This window comes from Urocampus carinirostris, chromosome 2 (assembly GCF_059441175.1).
Source record: "Urocampus carinirostris isolate Australia breed hairy pipefish chromosome 2, RoL_Ucar_1.0, whole genome shotgun sequence".
NCBI classification, from domain to species: Eukaryota; Metazoa; Chordata; class Actinopteri; order Syngnathiformes; family Syngnathidae; genus Urocampus; species Urocampus carinirostris.
In genome coordinates, this window is record NC_142350.1 from 17,654,328 (window position 1) to 17,673,490 (window position 19,163).

Below are 19,163 nucleotides of genomic sequence, written 5' to 3' on the forward strand. Positions count from 1 at the left end.
TTAGTGTTAGCGCGACGGCACTTTATAGCATGCAGCATTTTCTTCTTCAGAGCAAATAGAAACTGGCGTAGAGTATTGAAAATGAAAATACGAAAGAAAAAGTGCTGTAATTGTATGTTTTGATGCACGAGTCGGTCTATACTCACATTGAAAAGAGTTGCAAGCTCCACCACCACCACAGGGTCACTGGGTTGCAACTCCGGTCGTACCGTCACTGTCAAGATCTTGGAATTGAGCACGGAAGGTTGGCTACAAAAAAAAAAACAATTATTATGACTAAAAGTCCTCGTTGTATATATCTACCAAGACCATCAACATGCAGTACATGGAACAGAGATGTCAAGAGACATCACTGATATAATGTTCTGTAGAAAAATTGTCCGGGATCCTGGTCTTGCTGAAATAAAAACGACCCAGACAACAAAAACACCATATCTCACAATGACAACAAACTGATATTTATTGTCTACGACTGAAAGTTCTGCGAAGGTTTTAGGACACATTACTACAAGCATCCATACCAATCGTGAGTCTGAAGTTATACACTGAGATAAAAAACAGAATCATCGGAGGAAATGCAATTTTTGGAGTTGTAAAACATCCGCCTAACTACGTCGATGTGAGGAGGGCAGATAAACGGCAGAGACAATACTGGAGGGAAGACGGATGATAAATTGGTGCGCGGAATTAGATAGGGAAGAGAAGGCAGAAGAAAGGGCACAGAAATAGAAAAGGTGTTGAAAAATACAAGGCAAGCAGCACACTTGGAGAAGTTTTCAAAGAGAAAAGTTCCATAAAAGTAAAACAAAAACAGAGTTTAGAACGGAACCAGAATAAAATAGTACAGTGAATTTCCTTTGATCTCTACTCACATTGGTGGTGGCAAAATATTGCCCAACGTCCTGTACAAGATGGCACCGATGACGTAATACATGGTTGATTCCGAATCGGTATCCGCCTCTGCAACACACAACATTTTGTAACCTATTAGACAAATATGCGAAACTCTTCATAAGCATTTTTTTGGTGGTGAAATTATTGACATTTTTTACAAATATTAGGGTCCGATTTTTGACCCAGTGCGATAGTACAAAAAACACTACTACTATTCTGATATTGCTTTGTAAGTATTGGTCTTCCATTGTAAATTTGCAGGGCTCCATAACAGTTGTTGTAGTTATTGGTAGTCATTGGATATTGGTCCTGAAGAAAAAGAAAAAAATGGTCTGGGAATTAAAGGGGATTCCGCCTTATTTCTGAGAACCCTTTAATATTTATATTATCTAACACTCTGCACCAAACGACTTAATAATGATTCTAAAAATGTACTATACAACTAACTTTTAACACATTGTTTTGTGTTTGACCTCAGTCAGGCGTGTTTCTACCTACAATGTACCAAACGTTTACTGTATGGGGCTTCCTCAAGCATCGAATGAGGTCAATTTACCACATAGTGTGCTAAAGGTAGAATGCTTATTTGTTGTGTCAATTGTTTCGTGTGCGTAGGGACAAATGCAAATCAGCTAAAAAATTAATTATTTCCCTAAGCATCTCTGAGGTAAAGCAACACAGAATTGCCGAAAAAAAACACAAAAACAACAAAATGTAAAAAAAATAATATTTACTTTTCATCGCAACAACAGAATTTGAAATACAAGAATAAACTTAAAAACATAGGAAATTGACATTAAAATATTTACAGATCTAAGAAAATGAGGTATTCAATACAAAACATGTTTAACTTTTTGTTTACTCAACAAATATAAAGTCAAAAACACAGAATATCTGAAACTATTGCATATCGACGAATCAAGAGAAAACATTTTGCTTAGCTAGCTCTTGATTGATGGGGATTTGACTCCCGATGTTCACTTCAAAGAGCCGGCTCATAGAACCATTTCATTTGCGAACAAAACAGCTCTAGGGGACACCCTGGACTGGTTGCCAGCCAACCGCAAATCACACAGAGACAATATGTTCCCCACATAGTCAGTCCTAGGGACAAGTCATAGTCACCAATCAACCTCTCATGGATGTTTTTCGAAATATGGGAGGAAACCGAAGTGCACGGGGAAAACTCTCACAGACACGGGGAGAACAAACAAACTATGCACAAGTAGGCTCGCAGCTGGTATTGATCCTGGGAAGTCCTGGAGAGGGATGGATGCCATCAGGCTGTACTTTCCCAAGACACACCACAGAAAATGGTGTCTCTAAGACCATAGTGGTAAGGGCAACCTATCCAGTCAGCTACCAGGCTGCTCTAAAGAAAACACACACATATATATATATATATATATATATATATATATATATATATATATATATATATATATGTATATACCGGAGCCATATCCCTCTAGTGGGAGGTGGCGAGAGTCAAGAACACATTCCTGACTCTTTCTGGGAGATTGATACAGAGGAGGGGATTCCCAGCCCCCTCGCTCAACCCAATTGATGTGTTGGGAGTCATTAGGTGACTAAACCCCCCAATTCCAACCCCTAATGCCGAGCGCCAAGCAGGGAGGCAATGAGTACCAATGTTGTAAGTCTTAGGTATGACTCGGCCAAGGCTTGAACCAGCAACCTCCCATTCTGTGAGCAGGCGCCCTACCCACAAGGCCACCGGGCTAAATAAAATAAATATATGAAAAATAAAAAAGAACAAAGCCAAGAAAGGTTTTCGCTTTCTGTCACTCTAATATCGCCTCAAGAAGGTTTTATTCTATCTGCCGCCGTTAAAAAAAAAAAAAAAATGTCCTCATACTTACGTGACGCATAGTTTCTGGCTGTTATATCCACGTTTAAGCTTTTTCATCCATCAAAGCCTCTCGCGTTCAACAATCCCTCCAGTGTTATATCACAACAAAAATAAGTACGCCCTACCAAGGACAAGTTGTGTTCTTTGGTAAATGTCATTTTGTCTCTGGTGTGAAGGATAGGGGGCGGGTGAAAGAAGCTTAGCAGATAGGAAAAAGGTTCAATGCTTGGATGCTTCCCCTCATTTGCCCTCATGTAAATAACGAAAACACATCGAATGAGGTAAGAAAGGTGGGAATGCGTTTGATGTGAAAGATCATTTATACGGTATGTTCTGACCAATCACTGTTGTTAATGTATAGTTCCAGAAAAGTACAAACACAAATACACAATTACACTACTTAGTATGACTACGTTATGTTTAACCACTTTCTTTTGAGAGTTGTTATTCAATAAAAAATATTGTCTTGGATTACGTTCAATGGTTTTAAATGGGCACAACGGTCATCTATTTCCATCCTCGGCCTTTCCCAGGTTCTAAACAAACCCGGGAAAACGCTGTCCAAGTGAGCAGGGTGATCGCTTATAATGAGCTTCGACTCAAACAATAATTGACTCGGAGTTGATAGACAAAGTTGTCTGAGAGTATCAAATCAGAGGGCGTCCCAGATTTTCACACCGCCAGGCATTGGACAGTTACGTAAATTGAGACTGAGTCATGTGGAATTGGTCAGAAATTAGCTGCCACTTTTACATTTCTGTGATATCAAATCAGAAACCTAACGAGTATGATGCTATCGACTGCTAAGGCTGATATTTTGGCACATTGCAGATTAGCCACCTGAGCCTCGTAAATTAAGTTGAAGTTCAATAGAGAAGATACAAAATCCAATTCTGCAATTGCATTTAGATACTTGCTGATTGAACCTTTTTTAAAAAAAATAAAAAAAAAATGTTGGGCCAATATAACTAACTAAGTTCTATTGCTGATTGCTCGGGAACAGTAATAAATCAAACTATTGTATACTTACCCTAGTTGATTTTTTAATACAGCAATTATATGCAAAATATATGGGCTTTGCTTAACAGGTAAAAAAATGGATCTCATGAGAGATCTATTTTAATTGGCTGGCACTGAATGAAGCTGGAAGTAATTATGGCCACTTTAATCAAATATCGGTTTGCTAGTTTTGTGATTACTATTATTTAATTTTGAATTGGGTTAAAGTACCTCATTCATTTGTTTATGACGCACACTTGTTTATAACATACACCCCTATGTTTATGAATTCTTAAAGAAATCTGTATAAAATCTTGTTTCACTTTTTTTCAGCTCAAACTAAAAACGTAAAACTTAACTTAAAACCCTGTGGCCATGTTTAAAATAATTTATTGTCAACTAAAATTGCAAAACACAATACCAACATAAAATGTACAACATATTTATTTGTTGTCTTTCAAATTCTAATTCATCATCAGATACACCAAAGAGTTGTTTATTTACATATTTAATGACAGTTTTCTCCATTCTCTGACTTTAGTCTCCGGTACAATAAAAGTAGTGTGATAATGAGATAAGATTGAATGTCTTTTTGTATGTTATCAATGTCAATAGTGGTCTAGTGGTTAGGATTTGGCGCTCACACCACCACACCAATGTAAGATGATTTGCAATTGTGCTGTGCTATATTTTGAATCATTAATCATTGCACACATACAATAACATACCACTGTAAAACCTTGTGTTTCATCCGTCTGGTTCGTAATCAGTGTAGTGTCGTTTCTAAACGATACTAAACAATCAAACTAGCACGTTTTACACTTTAAATAAATGCAATTTCACACGTGATGTGTTGCCTCGGTTGAGAAACATTCCAAGCTTTTGCTCTGTGAGGCGATTTATGAACCTATCAATAGGCTGGAAAATGTGCACTGAGCGGTCTGCAGGCGTTTATGAGAATGTACTGGCTGCCGATTGTCAGGTGCTCATTAGGAATTAAATGAATCGCATTACATAACCTGCGTCCAACTGAAAACCCAGACTTATGAACTACTGCTGGGGGAGGAACCAAGTTAGTAGTGTCAAATCCAGTAGTTTAAAAATATCGGAATCATATGTTGTTAGTTATATTTTGTCCATAAATACCTATTAACCCTCATGTCATGTTTTCTTTTCGGACACAACACATTTCAATTTACATTTGGACGTGAATATTTGTTTTTACTTCTAACCACTCAAAATGTTCAGTGCCATCAGACCTATCCATGCATATGTAATCATTCATTTATTTATTTATTCTTCCCACCCCCTTAAGGGAGTAAAAGTCCTAAAAGTGCCTATGAAGTAAACTCATTGTAAACTTACTCCATACATATAGATAAACTGCACCAGTCAGTGGTTTGCAGTCAAAATTATGATATCGGCTTTGGCACCATTAGCTGAAGTAGTGCTGTTAAAACTCACCCAAAAAAATACATATTTCAAATGTAATATAGTTCTGAAGATAAAAATACAAAAATCCTTGGAAATGCATTGTATTTCAGAATATTCACGTTATGCCAAAGATTATAAATTAGAATGGATGTCTAAATGCCCAATTAATGTACATAGCACATCGTGTGTGTAGTATGTGCTTAGCTCCCTAATGCACAGCACAATGACATTTTGAACATATAGATGTTTCCACAACTGGGGGACAATTTGAGCTCCAAAGCGTTTGCTTTTCAATGATTTCTCTTTGTTTGAAAATACAAAAAGCATGAAAATGTAGATACTTTGTACCTGCATGTTGCAAGGTTTGAATCATTCCAAATTGTCTTTTAGCTTCGTGTCATTGTTTTTCCCCTGGATACACTGCTTCCAGGTGTGTGCTTTCATATTTAAGCAGTTAACCGATTGAATTATTGCCATTACTTGTCATCGGGGTCAGAAATCTACCCGGAGAACTTCGCAATCAGTTCTGCGGGCCCAGAGGCACAAAAGCAGTGTCCATAAAGCTTTTGGTTTAACCAATCACATTTCGAGTCAGCGGAACCAGGGCTCTCTAAAAGGCCTAAAAAATGTCAGGGTTTTCACAAACTATGAAATATCACAACAAAAGTTGTGTCCACTGCTTCTGTCAATCGGACATTTTGAGCTGAAATCAAATAAAAAACTATGCCAAAAATACAACAGACAGGCTCGACTTTGTGCAGTAGCTTGAATGGTGATAGAAAATAACTTCTTGATGAAAATAAAATACACACATACAATCTGTACGACAGGGTAAAGAAATCTTCTTGGGAAAAGAAAGGAGGAAATATTTTGTGCACAGATAAAAATAATTAATAATGTGACTACATTCCTAAACAATAATGCAATTCCATGATGATAAATTATTATTAATGCTAGTTCCAATGTGTCACATATAGAGCTGCAGAAAATGTATTTTAGCCGTAAAACAGTTATTTAAGGTTGGATTGGTTCAGACGTAGCACTACTGAAGGCTTAGGTGAAGAATACAATGACAGACCACTGGTCAAATCTCATTATGCCGAATTACGTTTGCTAATTAAACAACTTTCTAATGGAAAATTAATAAACATAAACATCTTAAACACTTAATATTTGATGCCAAGCTTCCCCAATTACAGCATGTGGGAATAAAAATAAGACGGGACTCATCACTGTCCTCTGGGGCAAGAGTTGGCAGCTAGGGTGTTTTCTTTTTCTTATTGTCTCAGAAGTCCTAAAAACGAAATGTGACTGCCAGCTTGCAAACAATGGTAGCCCCGGAGGAGATTAGCGTCGATGCTGCCATAGAAAAGATGTATCAAGTGTGCGATGTGTCTCTTTGAAAGAGGGGCTAGGAAAAGCACTTAAAGCTTCTCATGTAGGAGTTTCTGCTTTCACTCTAGCTGCTTGTCAAGGTTACACTTTTTTTTTTTTTGTACTCCTCCATTCGATGGATTTTGATTGGCTCATCGCACATCGGGTCTCCACAAAAAATATTTCTAATGTTCTTTTTTTATTTATTCACTGTATCCAAAATCGGTAAAAAATGTTTTCACTTTTTCTCAACTAATACTAAGCATAGTAAATGGCAAACGTTGTTGAATATGTCCGGCCATAATTCAAATCATTTATTGACAATGTAAACTATGAATACGATAACAACATGACATCTACAATGTATTTATCATATTTCATCATCAGAGTTTTTTTCCCTCATTGTGTTTTTTATATTTTGTTATATCTTTCAGGATGATTTTCAGTTTTCTTCATTCTTTAACATCTGACTCTGGTATCGTTAATGAAACAATACCTGTACGTGATGATGAGATTTAACACAATTTAACACATTTACGTGGTTGTTTTGTCACTGGTGGACTAGTGGTGAGCATTCGGTGCACTCACCGCTCTGTCCCGGGTTTAATTCCTGTTGCATCCAATTTTTTGCGATTGTGGTCTGCAATTTTTTTAACTGATTAACCATTGCCAAATATGGTAATATACTATGTAAAACCTTTTGTATGATGTGCACCCAGGTATTGTAAGTGACATAGGTCATTTACTCCATGCGGCTATGATTAAACATAAACATAAAGTGTAAAGTGTATTTGATGTCCTTCAAGATCCGATTGATCACCAGATACTCCAAAGTGTGGTTTCTCTGGTCGTGCCAGTTTGCATTTGTTTAACACTTTGAGGGTAACTTTCTGTATTCTCCATTTTTTAACAACTGTCTCTGGTACCGTGAATAAAACGAGTGTGATAATGACATAAAATCCAATGACGTTATGGGGTCATGTATGTCACAATGGCCTATTGGTTAGGATTATGCAATTGGTTACCTGTTGCATCAGTTGTTTTGCGATTGTGGTCAGCAATATTTTTTGGCTGATCAATCAATGCACAAATCTGGTATCATACTCTGTAAAACTTTGTGTATAACGCCCACCCAACCTCTGAGTTCTATTTAAGACAAAAAAAAAAGTGTCTTACTGTCAATACCATGAACAAAACAGCAATAGAATGCATCATTGCCAGTAAACATCCGGCATCAAAATCCAGGTTGTTGTGAGGGGTCGCCTTCATCATAAAATGTCAAGGGTCTCAGACGGTTTCACTCTTTCAGCCTTTAGATTCTCAGAAGTGTAATTTGGGCGACGGTGCGAGACAGTAATTTCCTGCGGGACATAGCCTTTGTCCTTTTTGGGGGGTACAGGCCATGCTCCTGACGGTTCTTGAGCGGCTTTCTTCTCTACCTTTCTTTTATTGTACATTTTTTTCTCATGAAAATAAAGTCAACGGGCAGCATGGTGGCTGACTGGTTAGCATGTCTACCTCATAGTTTAGAGGTCCTGGTTTCAATCCCATCTCTTTGTGGTGTTTGCATGTTCCGCCTGTACACTGTAGTTTACCATATACCAAAATCATGGACGACAGTTCGATTGGAAAATCCTAGCAATAATGACTGAGTCTGTCTCTCTGTCGTCTGCGATTGGCTGGCAACCTATCCATGCTATGGCCTACCCACTGTCAGAAAGAAGAGTCTTTAATAGTCAAGTCAAGTCATGTTTATTTGTATAGCCCTTGATCACAAAGAGTCTCAAAGGGCTGCACAGATCAAAGACTATTGCAAACTATTTTTACAGACTATTATTACAGACTATTATTACACCATCCCCTCATCTAAAACCCACATGAGGGCAAATAATACACATATTATCAACATAAAATATAGATTTTTCATATGCTATAGAGTAGAAGTGTGTTTTAAGCTTAGAATTAAACATTTCTACTGAGGCAGAAATAGTGTTAAATAGTTTAATAGTTGAATAGTGTCTTTTTAACTGGTGGGTCGGGACACAAAAGTGTGTCAAGGACCAGCTTTTAGTGGGTCATGGGCATTTGGCAAAGTAATGCTAAAAAAACTAAAATAAAATAAAAATGAAAATAACTGAGGGTCATTAAACTTTTTAACAGTAAAAAGCAATAAGTATCTGCAAATGTGAGTTGACACCTGCCACACACTATTTCAGATATGGATTTGCTCTTTATAGTGAAATGAAGCGTTTTGGATTTCATTCGAGGACATGTTATTTATTTGAAGTTATTTTGGTTTTGCTGGTCAGTGTGTGAATACATTCTACCGTATATGGTTTAAGCTGCACAATTGTTTAATTTGATACATTCTAAAAGTGAACATTGTTTCCAGAAATGAGACCAGTTGAGAACTATACATTTGTTCAGTTATTGAATTTGAAAATATTTTAATAATAGCTGTGGAAAAATTCCATTTTGGAAGATGTTGATATATTTTGTATTAAAACATTAATATGGATTTATATCCAATGTTGCTCCTACAGTCACAATCCATCCCAGAGACCTAAAAATGTAAAATACCAAAAAGGAGAGTAAAGAATAAGATGGATTTATGATGTTACAATTTCACGGAAATATAATCCAAACTGTATGGTCATTTTTTTAATAATCCCTAAATGATCAATATTAATTATTTACATATGTTCCTAATTTATTTAAAAGCAAATACGACCTACAACTTCCACAGTAGGGATTCTATGACCCAAATATGTCTTAGACCTTGACATTTTTCATGAAACTGGATGAATTTTCACAGAAAAAAATACTTCTTTGCCAACTAGACTCTGTTAGAGCGAGTGTTGGGCAGTGTGATAACAGTTCCCCAAAATGTGTTGAGAGTGCATATAACAGGTAAATCTGATTCAAATAGAAAATCTGAGGCTTTATTTTAGGGTGCTGCTGTTACAACGGTGTGAAAACCATGGTTCCCAACCACAACAAGTTGTGCAAAAAGACATGACTTGAAATCTCATGTTAAGTAAGGTGTTTTGTTTCTGCTTTGGTCTTAAATATATTTCCCAAAATATATATTTTTTTCAATTAGGCGCAGAATGTGTTGTGTTCCTCCCCACGATCATGAAAATAGTTTGCAAAACATTCCATGTGCACGTGTACTCGAACAAGTTAGTCTGAAAATTCACCCATATGGGTTGTTAGCTGTAAAGCTGTGACATCATTAAAGGAACAAAGCACTTTCGAAAAAAAATCCTATTAACGCAACATGTGAGGCCAGATCCGAAACAGACAGCGATTGTAGTGAAAAGCAAATGCATACCGCTCATTTTTGCTTGGAGATTATGGCTTTTTGTTTGGGGTTTTTACCGCATGTGTCGGTGTTGATATAATTATGTCTGGCTAGGTTCCCATTAGTGTCAGGGCTGCCAAGTGCTTTCCTGTTTAGTTTGCTCACCAGTTAGCCTAGGGTTAGCTCCGGTTTTGCTGTGTGCCTTGGTTTATTCCCGGCGGGCTTTGCGTTTGTCGCAGAAGCCGTTGCCAATTTTGGTTGTTGGTTGCCTTTTAGTCTGGCTGCTCATGTGGGGGACAATTTGTTCTCCTTGGCTGCGTTCTTCTTTCGTATTTCTTTTTAGCCCTCCTTTGCCAGTTAACCCCTTTTTAGCTCCTTACTCTTTGTACCATTACTGCATCCACCTGTAACACGCAACCGGCTTGCTAGGGTACTTTTGTTCCTCCAATGACATCAAGTCAAGTCAAGTCAAGCCACATTTATTTGAAAAGCCCTTAATAACAAAAATGTCTCAACGGACTGCACCGGATTACAATTAAACTTACATGCGGGCAAGTAAAAGTCAAAACCTCAGCATGAGGAAAAATAAACCTTGAGTAGGGGCCTCACCAGGGTGGAATAGATTTAGCATTGGGTCACAGTACACAAACATAATAAACATCAAAAAAACGGAACAATACACGTTGATGTCGTCGCCAAACGGGTCCTCACAAACATCACAGCTCAGGATGACAAAGACAGGACATGCTGTTGACATATAGATAGGTATTATGCACAAACCATGAACTATTTCCTTGCATCTTGCATTTTTAAGAATTTGGAATTGCAAACGAGAATCGAAGATTGTTTGGAAGTATTTTTTTGGTGTCACCGGCACAATGACTGAGTGGTTAGAATGTCCGCAACACAGTTCTGTGGTAATTGGATAAAATCCAGCTACCAGCCTTCCCTTCTTGGAGTTTGCATGTTCTTCCCGTGCTTGCGTGAGTTTTGCGCTCTGGTTATCTCCCACATTCAGGGAAACATGCACGTCAGGTTAATTGGTCGGTCCAGATTGTCCTTAGGTGTAAATGAGTGATTGAGTTGTCTGTCTCTGTGTGCCCTCCGACTAGCTGGCAACCAGTTCAGGGTGTCCCTTGCCCACTGCCCAAAGACAGCTGGGATGGGCTCTAGCGCCCTCGCGACCCTACTGGGGATAAGCAGTGTAGATGATGGATGGATGTTTCGGTGTCTCTGTACCTTCACCTGGCATTGTAAAGACCTCCTTGGGGATATAGAGCTTGTCCTCGGCGGTTCTGGCCCAGTCCTTCATCCCCCTCCGGCCCTTCATGGGGAAGTTAATATCGCTAGAAACCGCTGACACGGGCTCTCGCTGGATGGTTATCACTGCGGAAACAACAGACAGTAATACTTCAAACCCGCTGCTGTGTGAAAAACGCAGATGTGGTCTCGTTAATAAGATGATGAGAATAAAACTAAACATTGTGTGAAACTGATGTCGGACATAAAAAGAAACACAGCGCTCTCTCATGTGAACGGGTTACGCAATACTTACTCAGGTTGTTGGTCATGACTAAAAAACTCTGGAAAGGTTTCTGGGCTTCACCAATAAGATGAATGAAGTCTTCTAGAATTCTCATCAATAAGGCGGCACCTGGGGCAACCTGCAAAAACCGGGTTATGTTTTTTGACAGCCTTTTATCTGTGTTTGGGCGAAAATGCAGCGTCACAGCATCTAGATTCAGAATATTTATTTTCATTGTCGAAAAGACTAAGGGAACTTTGTCTGGAGCATCCATTCATTGAATAATTAATAGAAAATGCATCATCAAAATAATAAATATCCAGAATAAATATCTTTAAATAACCCACAACACAACCTTTTACTCAATGTAAACATTAAAAGTGTGGACACAGTACCATAAAAACAGCAAAGTCAAATTTGAAATGCAATTGGGTCAGATGGTCATCATTATTCACTCAGGGAAGAGAAGAGTAAGTGGTGAGTAATAGAAAACTACACCTCTAAAAAAATATATATATAATATATATATATATATATATATATATATATATATATATATATATATACTTCGCGGTTCGACGTTCGCGGATTCAGAGCTTCGCGGTCTGTAATGGTAAAAAAAAAAAAAAAGAATTTTTTTTTTTTTGAAGGGGCGTCGCTACTTTTTGCTGGAATCCCCTTCGGCCAACGACCCTAGCACGGCGTGCCATTCTCGTTTCTTGGTGTTGTGCCCAAATCCGACTCCCGTACAGAATGCTCCCCCCTCGCGTGAACGCGCATTCTGCTGCGCTTCCGACAAAAGCGATCGGATTCTATATAATACGCTTATTGAAACCATAAAGCGAGCTAATTTAAATAATTATGCGATCGTAGTCCATATAATGCGTTTATTTAAACAATAAAGCGTGATCGTATTCTACAAAATGCGTTTGTTAACGCAGATGAAAAAGTCACCAACGTCACGTCTCCCGCTCAGGCAGCGATGGCTCTACATGGCGCTACACGCCCCTCGATGGGGGGGAAAGGGGTAGGGAGGACCTGTGGGGGTTAGGGGGCGGTGAAGCGGAAGCCGCGTGGACCCAGCAGTGGCAGCCGTGGGCTACCAGTACACTCAGTACGGCCAGGGTAAGTCGAGAGCCTTCCCGGCTTAGCATGGTGCTCGTGGCGCACGTTAAAGCTCGTGTTTGCTGACGGGATCTCAAAGACTATTATGCATTACGGGGGTGAAGCGGAAGCCGCACCAAAACCGCGCGCCTGTGTTGTGCCCAAATCCGACTCCCGTACAAAATCCTCCCCCCCTCACGTAAACGCGCATTCTGCTGCGCTTCCAACAGGCCGTGGCGGTGTCGTGCGTATCGCGCCCGAAAGTACCCGCGCCGCGGGTTAGGGGCTCGCTCGCGAATAATAAGGATAAGCGGTGCAGATAATGAGATGAGATGAGATTTTTTTTTTTTTTTTTGGAGGGGCGTCGCTACTTTGCAGATGTTCGCTTTTTGCGGGTGGTTTTGATCCCCATTAAACGGGTCTAAAAAAAATAATAATAAAAAAAAAAAATGTTTTTTTTTTTTGTTTTTTTCTTTTTTTGAAGGTGCGCCGCTAGTGGGTTTTGGTCCCCATTAACCGCGATAACCGAGGTCTTACTGTATATATATATATATATATATATATATATATATATATATATATATATATATATATATATGCATACATATACATACAGAGCTAATTCATACTAGTAACTATTGTATATTGCCAAAATTAATTTACCCCTAGATGTCGCTTTACTGTGTCGAGCAACCAATAACTAGTGTGAGAAAGCACAAGAGAGACTACATACTAGGAAGACTCGAAGTGCCTCTTTTTTTGCCATGCCAAGTTTTTGGTTTTTCGGGGGTACCCGAGGCAACAATATGGCTGACAATTATGTCAGCACCCTCTTGGAGAGGCTCATGTTATGTAAAATAATGCAAATTTCTCAATCAGGTGATGGAGTTTAAATGCATGTTTCGTCATTGTTGTATTTTTGCTGATTATCTATACAAATAGATGTTTTTTATTGATAGTTTTTTTTTTAATATAATTGAGAGTAGCCAAAGAATTACAAGACACAAAAAAATAGTTTTGAGAGAACTGATATGGCTGGATTAGTGAGTAGTGCTACCAATAGTTGTTGACAGGACCAATTAAGTATCTGTAGTACCAGCAGTAGTAGTTCCACGCTGATAGGTCTTACTTCATAGGCAAACAATTTAGCTTAATTATATATATATGTATACATTTTTTTTATTGTTTTAATATAAATGTTATGTTTTTCTATATATTAGAATAAACAAAATTATTTGCCCTAGCAGATGGTAATCACTTATTTTAACAGGGCGAGTCTCATTTTATGCAAAATAAATTCCTTGACCTACAAGTATTTTAAAACAATCCCATTTTTATATAATAGCTAATATGTTTATGCCTATTTTTCATATATATATATATATATATATATATATATCGATGATTGCTGGGATGGGCTCCAGCCCCCCCGCGACCCTACTGAGGATAAGCGGTACGGCTAATGAGATGAGATGAGATATATATATATCATCTCATCTCATCAGCCGTACCGCTTATCCTCATTAGGGTCGCGGGGGGGCTGGAGCCCATCCCAGCCATCTCCAGGCAGTGGGCAGGGGACACCCTGAACTGGTTGCCAGCCAATCGCAGGGCACATAGGGACAGACAACTCATTCTTCCATTCACACCTAGGGACAATTTGGACCGGCCAATTCACCTGAAATGCATGTTTATATATATATATAATGTGTGTGTGTGTGTATATATATTTTCTTTTTTTTTTAAGTTTTTTTATGAATTAGAAGGTAAAAGGTGCTAATTGATACAAAATGGCCTAATAATGTAACAAATAGTGTTCCACTTTTTATTTTATCACGTTACTAAGACTAAGTTAAGTTATTCTCATTTCAAATATTTCCCTTATTGTTATTAGAGAAAGGCCACGCTAATATCAATTGATTTTGTATAATCTATTTTACAATAATTTATTCATTTTTAAAATATTGTACCTTCGGGAAAATCACTTCTCATTTGATTCCTCCTTTTTGCTAGTGTGAGTATTCATTGCTCAATGTTCACACTCCTACCCTTCTTTTATTAATGTAATTTACCTGGTGCACGTCCTCCCACTTCTCAAGGTTTTCCATGTCCAACATATAGCTGATTATCTGGAAGAATTTCTGAATGCAAAACACAAGATCAGATGTAAAACTTTCTAGGTTCCTATGCCAATTAGTTCTTCTTTCGCCTACCTGCACGTCGTCAGGAGCTGGGATGTAGGTTGCTCTTTTGAAGGTGTCCGTCACATTTCGCAAGATCTCCGTGGAAAAGAGAAGGTCGCCACTGTAGTGGCTCCTCCCCTGCAAGAGCTCCAGGAGACTTCTTACGATCTGAGACATGCCCTCACCAGCCAGGGTCCTCTGACCCTTCGCGAGATGCTCTCGTAACTTTGGGTGAGAAAGAGGAACACAGTGAGAGGAGGAAGGGGAATAAAATAGGGCGGACTTGCCTATTTACATTTTTGGGACAAACACATTACAAAATAATGCGTTCCTGGAACACAATTATTTTTCACAGTTTTGTCATTAGCACGTGGTGCTCTACAGCGTTACTCCGCCAATCATTTAACGTTTCCAAAACTTGTATTACAATGAAGTGCTGGACTCTAATGCATCTCTCACGTTGTTACAAACAACACTCCATCTGCTAGCATTATGGACAAAAGGTAGGCATGTTAATATTTACATACAAAGTACGACTGAATATATTTATGGTGGTGCCTTTTTAACACAGAGTAAGAGGGCCCTGAATTGTTCTTTATTGAGACATTATCCCTAGCGCAGGGGTCGGGAACCTATGGCTCGCGAGCCATATATGGCTCTTTCTATGAGTATCTGTGGCTCAGAGACCAATTTGATTGCATGCAAAATTTCTCCATCTTGTTCAAAACCGGAGTTGTCTATCCTATCCAAGTACACGTAAAGCCAAACCAAAGCTAAACACGAGAACAACACTTCGCAGTATATATAGGGCACGTTTTTCACTACAATTTACAGTCAAGGTGTCACACAAAAAAAGGGGGAAAAAAAACTCGTTTTGGCTGTAAAACGCTAAAGAATCCTTTATTTAAAAGTTCACTATATAATCTGTGTTCAGTGTTCAGATACTTTATGATGAATCCACAGAACTGTAAATACGCCAAAACACCGGAAGAGAACTTAGTCATTTGATTGGGTGAGTGGGAGGGATGGGTGGAGCTATGCAAAAAGTACAAGCATTCCCTCCCATCTCTCGCCAAAGGTAAGCACATAAGGCTCCCTATTCTCAGAATGTTGTGACGTTTTTACAAAATAAATGCTTGCATCTGGTTTTGAAACCAATATGTATGAAAAAAAGGGTCAAAAGGAGTTTAACCGATCTTGAGTAATTGCAAGAAAGAGACAAGTTTAAAGTGGTATGTTTGTTGAATTTGGGACAGGGGCTCTGGCATTATTCTCTTTTCATAATTTTTATCAAATCATCAAAAATAAATGTGCTGAAGACTAAGCTTTTGTCTGGGGCGCCGGTTTAGCAATTTAGTACATTTGTCTCATAATATAAGGTGTGGCTCTTTCCCAAAATAAAATTAATATGTTTTGCTTTTATGGCTCTTTGAGTCAAAAAGGTTCCCGACCCCTGCCCTAGCGTAAATGCACGCACCCAAATCAAATTTAAAATTATGAAATAATATAATAAAATCCGGGAGGGGGTCAGCCTAGATGCAAATGTTTGGTTGTGTGTCACCTGTGGCAAAGGGTAGGCATTATGTGTGGAAGGTAGCATGGCTTATACAGGAAAAAACACCAAACCACAAATCGTTAGCACAGTATTTATGGTAAACATGTGCTGATTATTTGTATATCTTTCCGTTTTTTGTAAAATTATTTTTGCAATACCCAATGCAAAGGAAAACGTCTTGATCCCGAAAATAAAGAAATATATCTTCGAGTGGTTTAAACCAAGAGACCAAATGGATGTGGAGTGTTTCAGCTAAGTGTTCATTTGCAAGCTCTCAAGATTGCACATGCCAAGAAATATAAGGGATTTACTGATTCTACGGATTGGTGTACTTAATACCTTCTATTCATTTATTGTGTGGCTTTTTCAAATCATTTTCAGGTGGTCGGCTTCCATGCAAGTCTACACAGTAACCTGCGACTAGATAGTTACTTTTGGAGTAACGGGCTACTTTTTGGTATAAGTAATCTGAGTATTAACTGAGTCTCATTATAAATTAAGTGAATAGTCAGTCACTATAACTATTTACTATTCATCAGTATGCACCCAACACTTCTGATTTTTAACCGCCATGGATGCAACATTTACAAGGTGTTTGTAGATAGGAACAACATCTACTCGCTTGCCGATTACCGTCACTGATCCTTAAAATAGGAAAGTGGGCAAATTAGCCAGAAACGCTCTCAAGAAAAAAAAAAGGATCTCATCACAAAAAGCGAGTGGTAAGTAAAGCATGACTGTGTCTGCGCGTCTGTGAAATGCAGAGTGAACAAAAAAGAGCGAGGACAGACGATAACATCAATCAGCGAAAATTAATTATTGACTGGCGGTATTAATGGAAGGTTGGAACAGAAGGTAACAGTGCAATCAAGTCTTCCACTTCACAATCTCTCTTACCCTCCCCATCATCATTACTACCCCAAACCCGACACCGTATAATCTCTCCTCTCCATAATCGAGGAAAAGGAAAGGTTGAAGTTCAGCGAGCAGGGAACGTCTGGCTGATGAACACATTCATTAGCTACGTTCATTAATTGATAAGTGTGAGCGCAAAGCCCTGGAAAAAGCTTATTATAGATACTGGAAAGCTTGGAATAAAGACACCAGTGCCAGGAAAGTTTGAAAGATCCATTCAGTGTATATGTGTCAAACTCACGGGATAAAATGGCCACATTTTGCCCGCCAATTCATTTTATGTAGCCCTCGAAACAATGCTGAGAGAAGCACAAGAAAAAATAAAAGAGCTGAACAATGACTTGTGGTTTTAGATATGTCCATTGGAGGTCGCTAAATCCAGGTCTCAATTGCAAAGCACCCAACGTTTTTGTATTCTCTGCCTACCATTGATCAACATTGCGGAAACCCACCCCAAAGTTTTTTTACCTAGGGTAAAAGTAATAAATGCGCTGTTTCAAGCAATATGAAAAACACAAAATGAAAACAGTAGAATCCGGGTTTCTCTGTAGTTTTATATTCATTTCTTACGTCTCTAAATCATAATTAATTGTGTGCCTCCAAAAAGACCCACAGCCCACCAGCTAAGGTCAACTTTGTGTGACTTTAATTTACTAGTCTGGCCCCCGTGAGAAAGCTTTTTTCTGCCATGTAGCCCCGTTCTTAAATGAGTTTGACATCCCTGATCTAGTGTTTTTTTTTTTTTTTTTCGTCATTGTATTGGATTTATACTTAAAGGGACAGTGTGTATCATTTGAGCACTAGGTTTTGCTCTACTCTGTCATGCAGCTGAAAACAAGTACTAAAATGCACAGAAAGGAGTGCAAGAATACAGAGACTTAATGTGGCCAAACCCATTTTCTGTCACGGTTGCCATGGCGCCCAATTGGCCCCACGCGTGTGGCGCCAGCTGCGGCTCATTGACGGAATGGATTTCCGTCTATTTGAGCTCAGTGCTTTCATTTTACCTTCGTCAGTCCATCAACAAACCTTTGCCCCGAAATACGTGGGTTTTGACTTGGTCCTGTTTTCCTGTTGGTAATCCCTGTCCAGTATTGTTCCCATTTATTTTTGTCCTGTTTAATATTCTCTCCAGTTTTCGTTCCTGTCTAGTTTGTCTCGAATATTTTTGATATCCTGTTTCATTATACCAGTATATCCTGTCTGTCCCGCCCTGTCCGGTATCGACCCCATCTGTCCGATATCAACTTGGGGAATTGGTATCGATCTCGTTGACTCCTGGCTCTCATCATTTCAGACTGCTGCCTAACATGCATGCCTTCCCATTTCCCGTAAAATAAAAGGCTTGTGCGAGTAACGTCACGTGTTTGGGTCCTGGTCCTGTTCTGGTTCATGTTCTTCTTTTTTTTTTGCCCTGTCTTTTGCTAGATTTTTTGGGGTACCTATAGCAACAAGATTATGTCAGCTCATGGTATTTCAAATAAATGCAAATTTCTATACCTCTGATTAAATTTCAAAATGCACATTTGTATGAAAGTTTATGAATTTTTGCTTGTTATTCCAATCAATAATGTCCTTTTTTTTTTAGAACTAAAGGGTACTAGATAATATACACTGTCCCTATAATTAAGAGAAAAAAGGCTTCGGTACTTGAACCAACCTGTGATCGAACACTAATCCCCAACAAAATGGTGTCGTAAACTTTCCATAAAAGTAAGATATATATATGTTATACAGCTACATTATTTTAAGTAATTTCAATGATGCAAATATGTTGATACTGTTCAATATTTACAGTATTTCTATAAGCAGTATTTCTGTTTTAAATTATACGTATTGACATATTTCATAGTTGTCATATTTAATTAGTTTTAGTTTTAGCCACCTGCATCTTTTAAATATATAAAAACCTTTTTTTTTACATACATACTCCTACAAAGTATATACAATGACCGTATTATAATTTAAATCAATATACATATTTTTCATAATGAATTACGTTTTCC

General features: G+C 38.3%; 1 protein-coding gene across 24 annotated transcripts in view; it reads right to left on the reverse strand.

Annotated features, from left to right (window-relative positions):
- The window catches only part of adgrb2 (adhesion G protein-coupled receptor B2), a 264,320-nt gene that overhangs the window by 107,569 nt on the left and 137,588 nt on the right, over positions 1 to 19,163 (reverse strand). For 23 of the 24 annotated variants that reach the window (XM_088329155.1, XM_088329165.1, XM_088329159.1 and 20 more), the window contains 6 exons: positions 14,718 to 14,912; positions 14,577 to 14,645; positions 11,431 to 11,539; positions 11,115 to 11,261; positions 873 to 960; positions 147 to 249 (listed from right to left, as the gene is read on the reverse strand). In XM_088329155.1, the coding sequence (XP_088185281.1) occupies positions 147 to 249; positions 873 to 960; positions 11,115 to 11,261; positions 11,431 to 11,539; positions 14,577 to 14,645; positions 14,718 to 14,912 (711 nt within the window). The remainder of the gene's footprint in view (positions 1 to 146; positions 250 to 872; positions 961 to 11,114; positions 11,262 to 11,430; positions 11,540 to 14,576; positions 14,646 to 14,717; positions 14,913 to 19,163) is intronic. The other variant, XM_088329151.1, reaches the window with a different exon arrangement.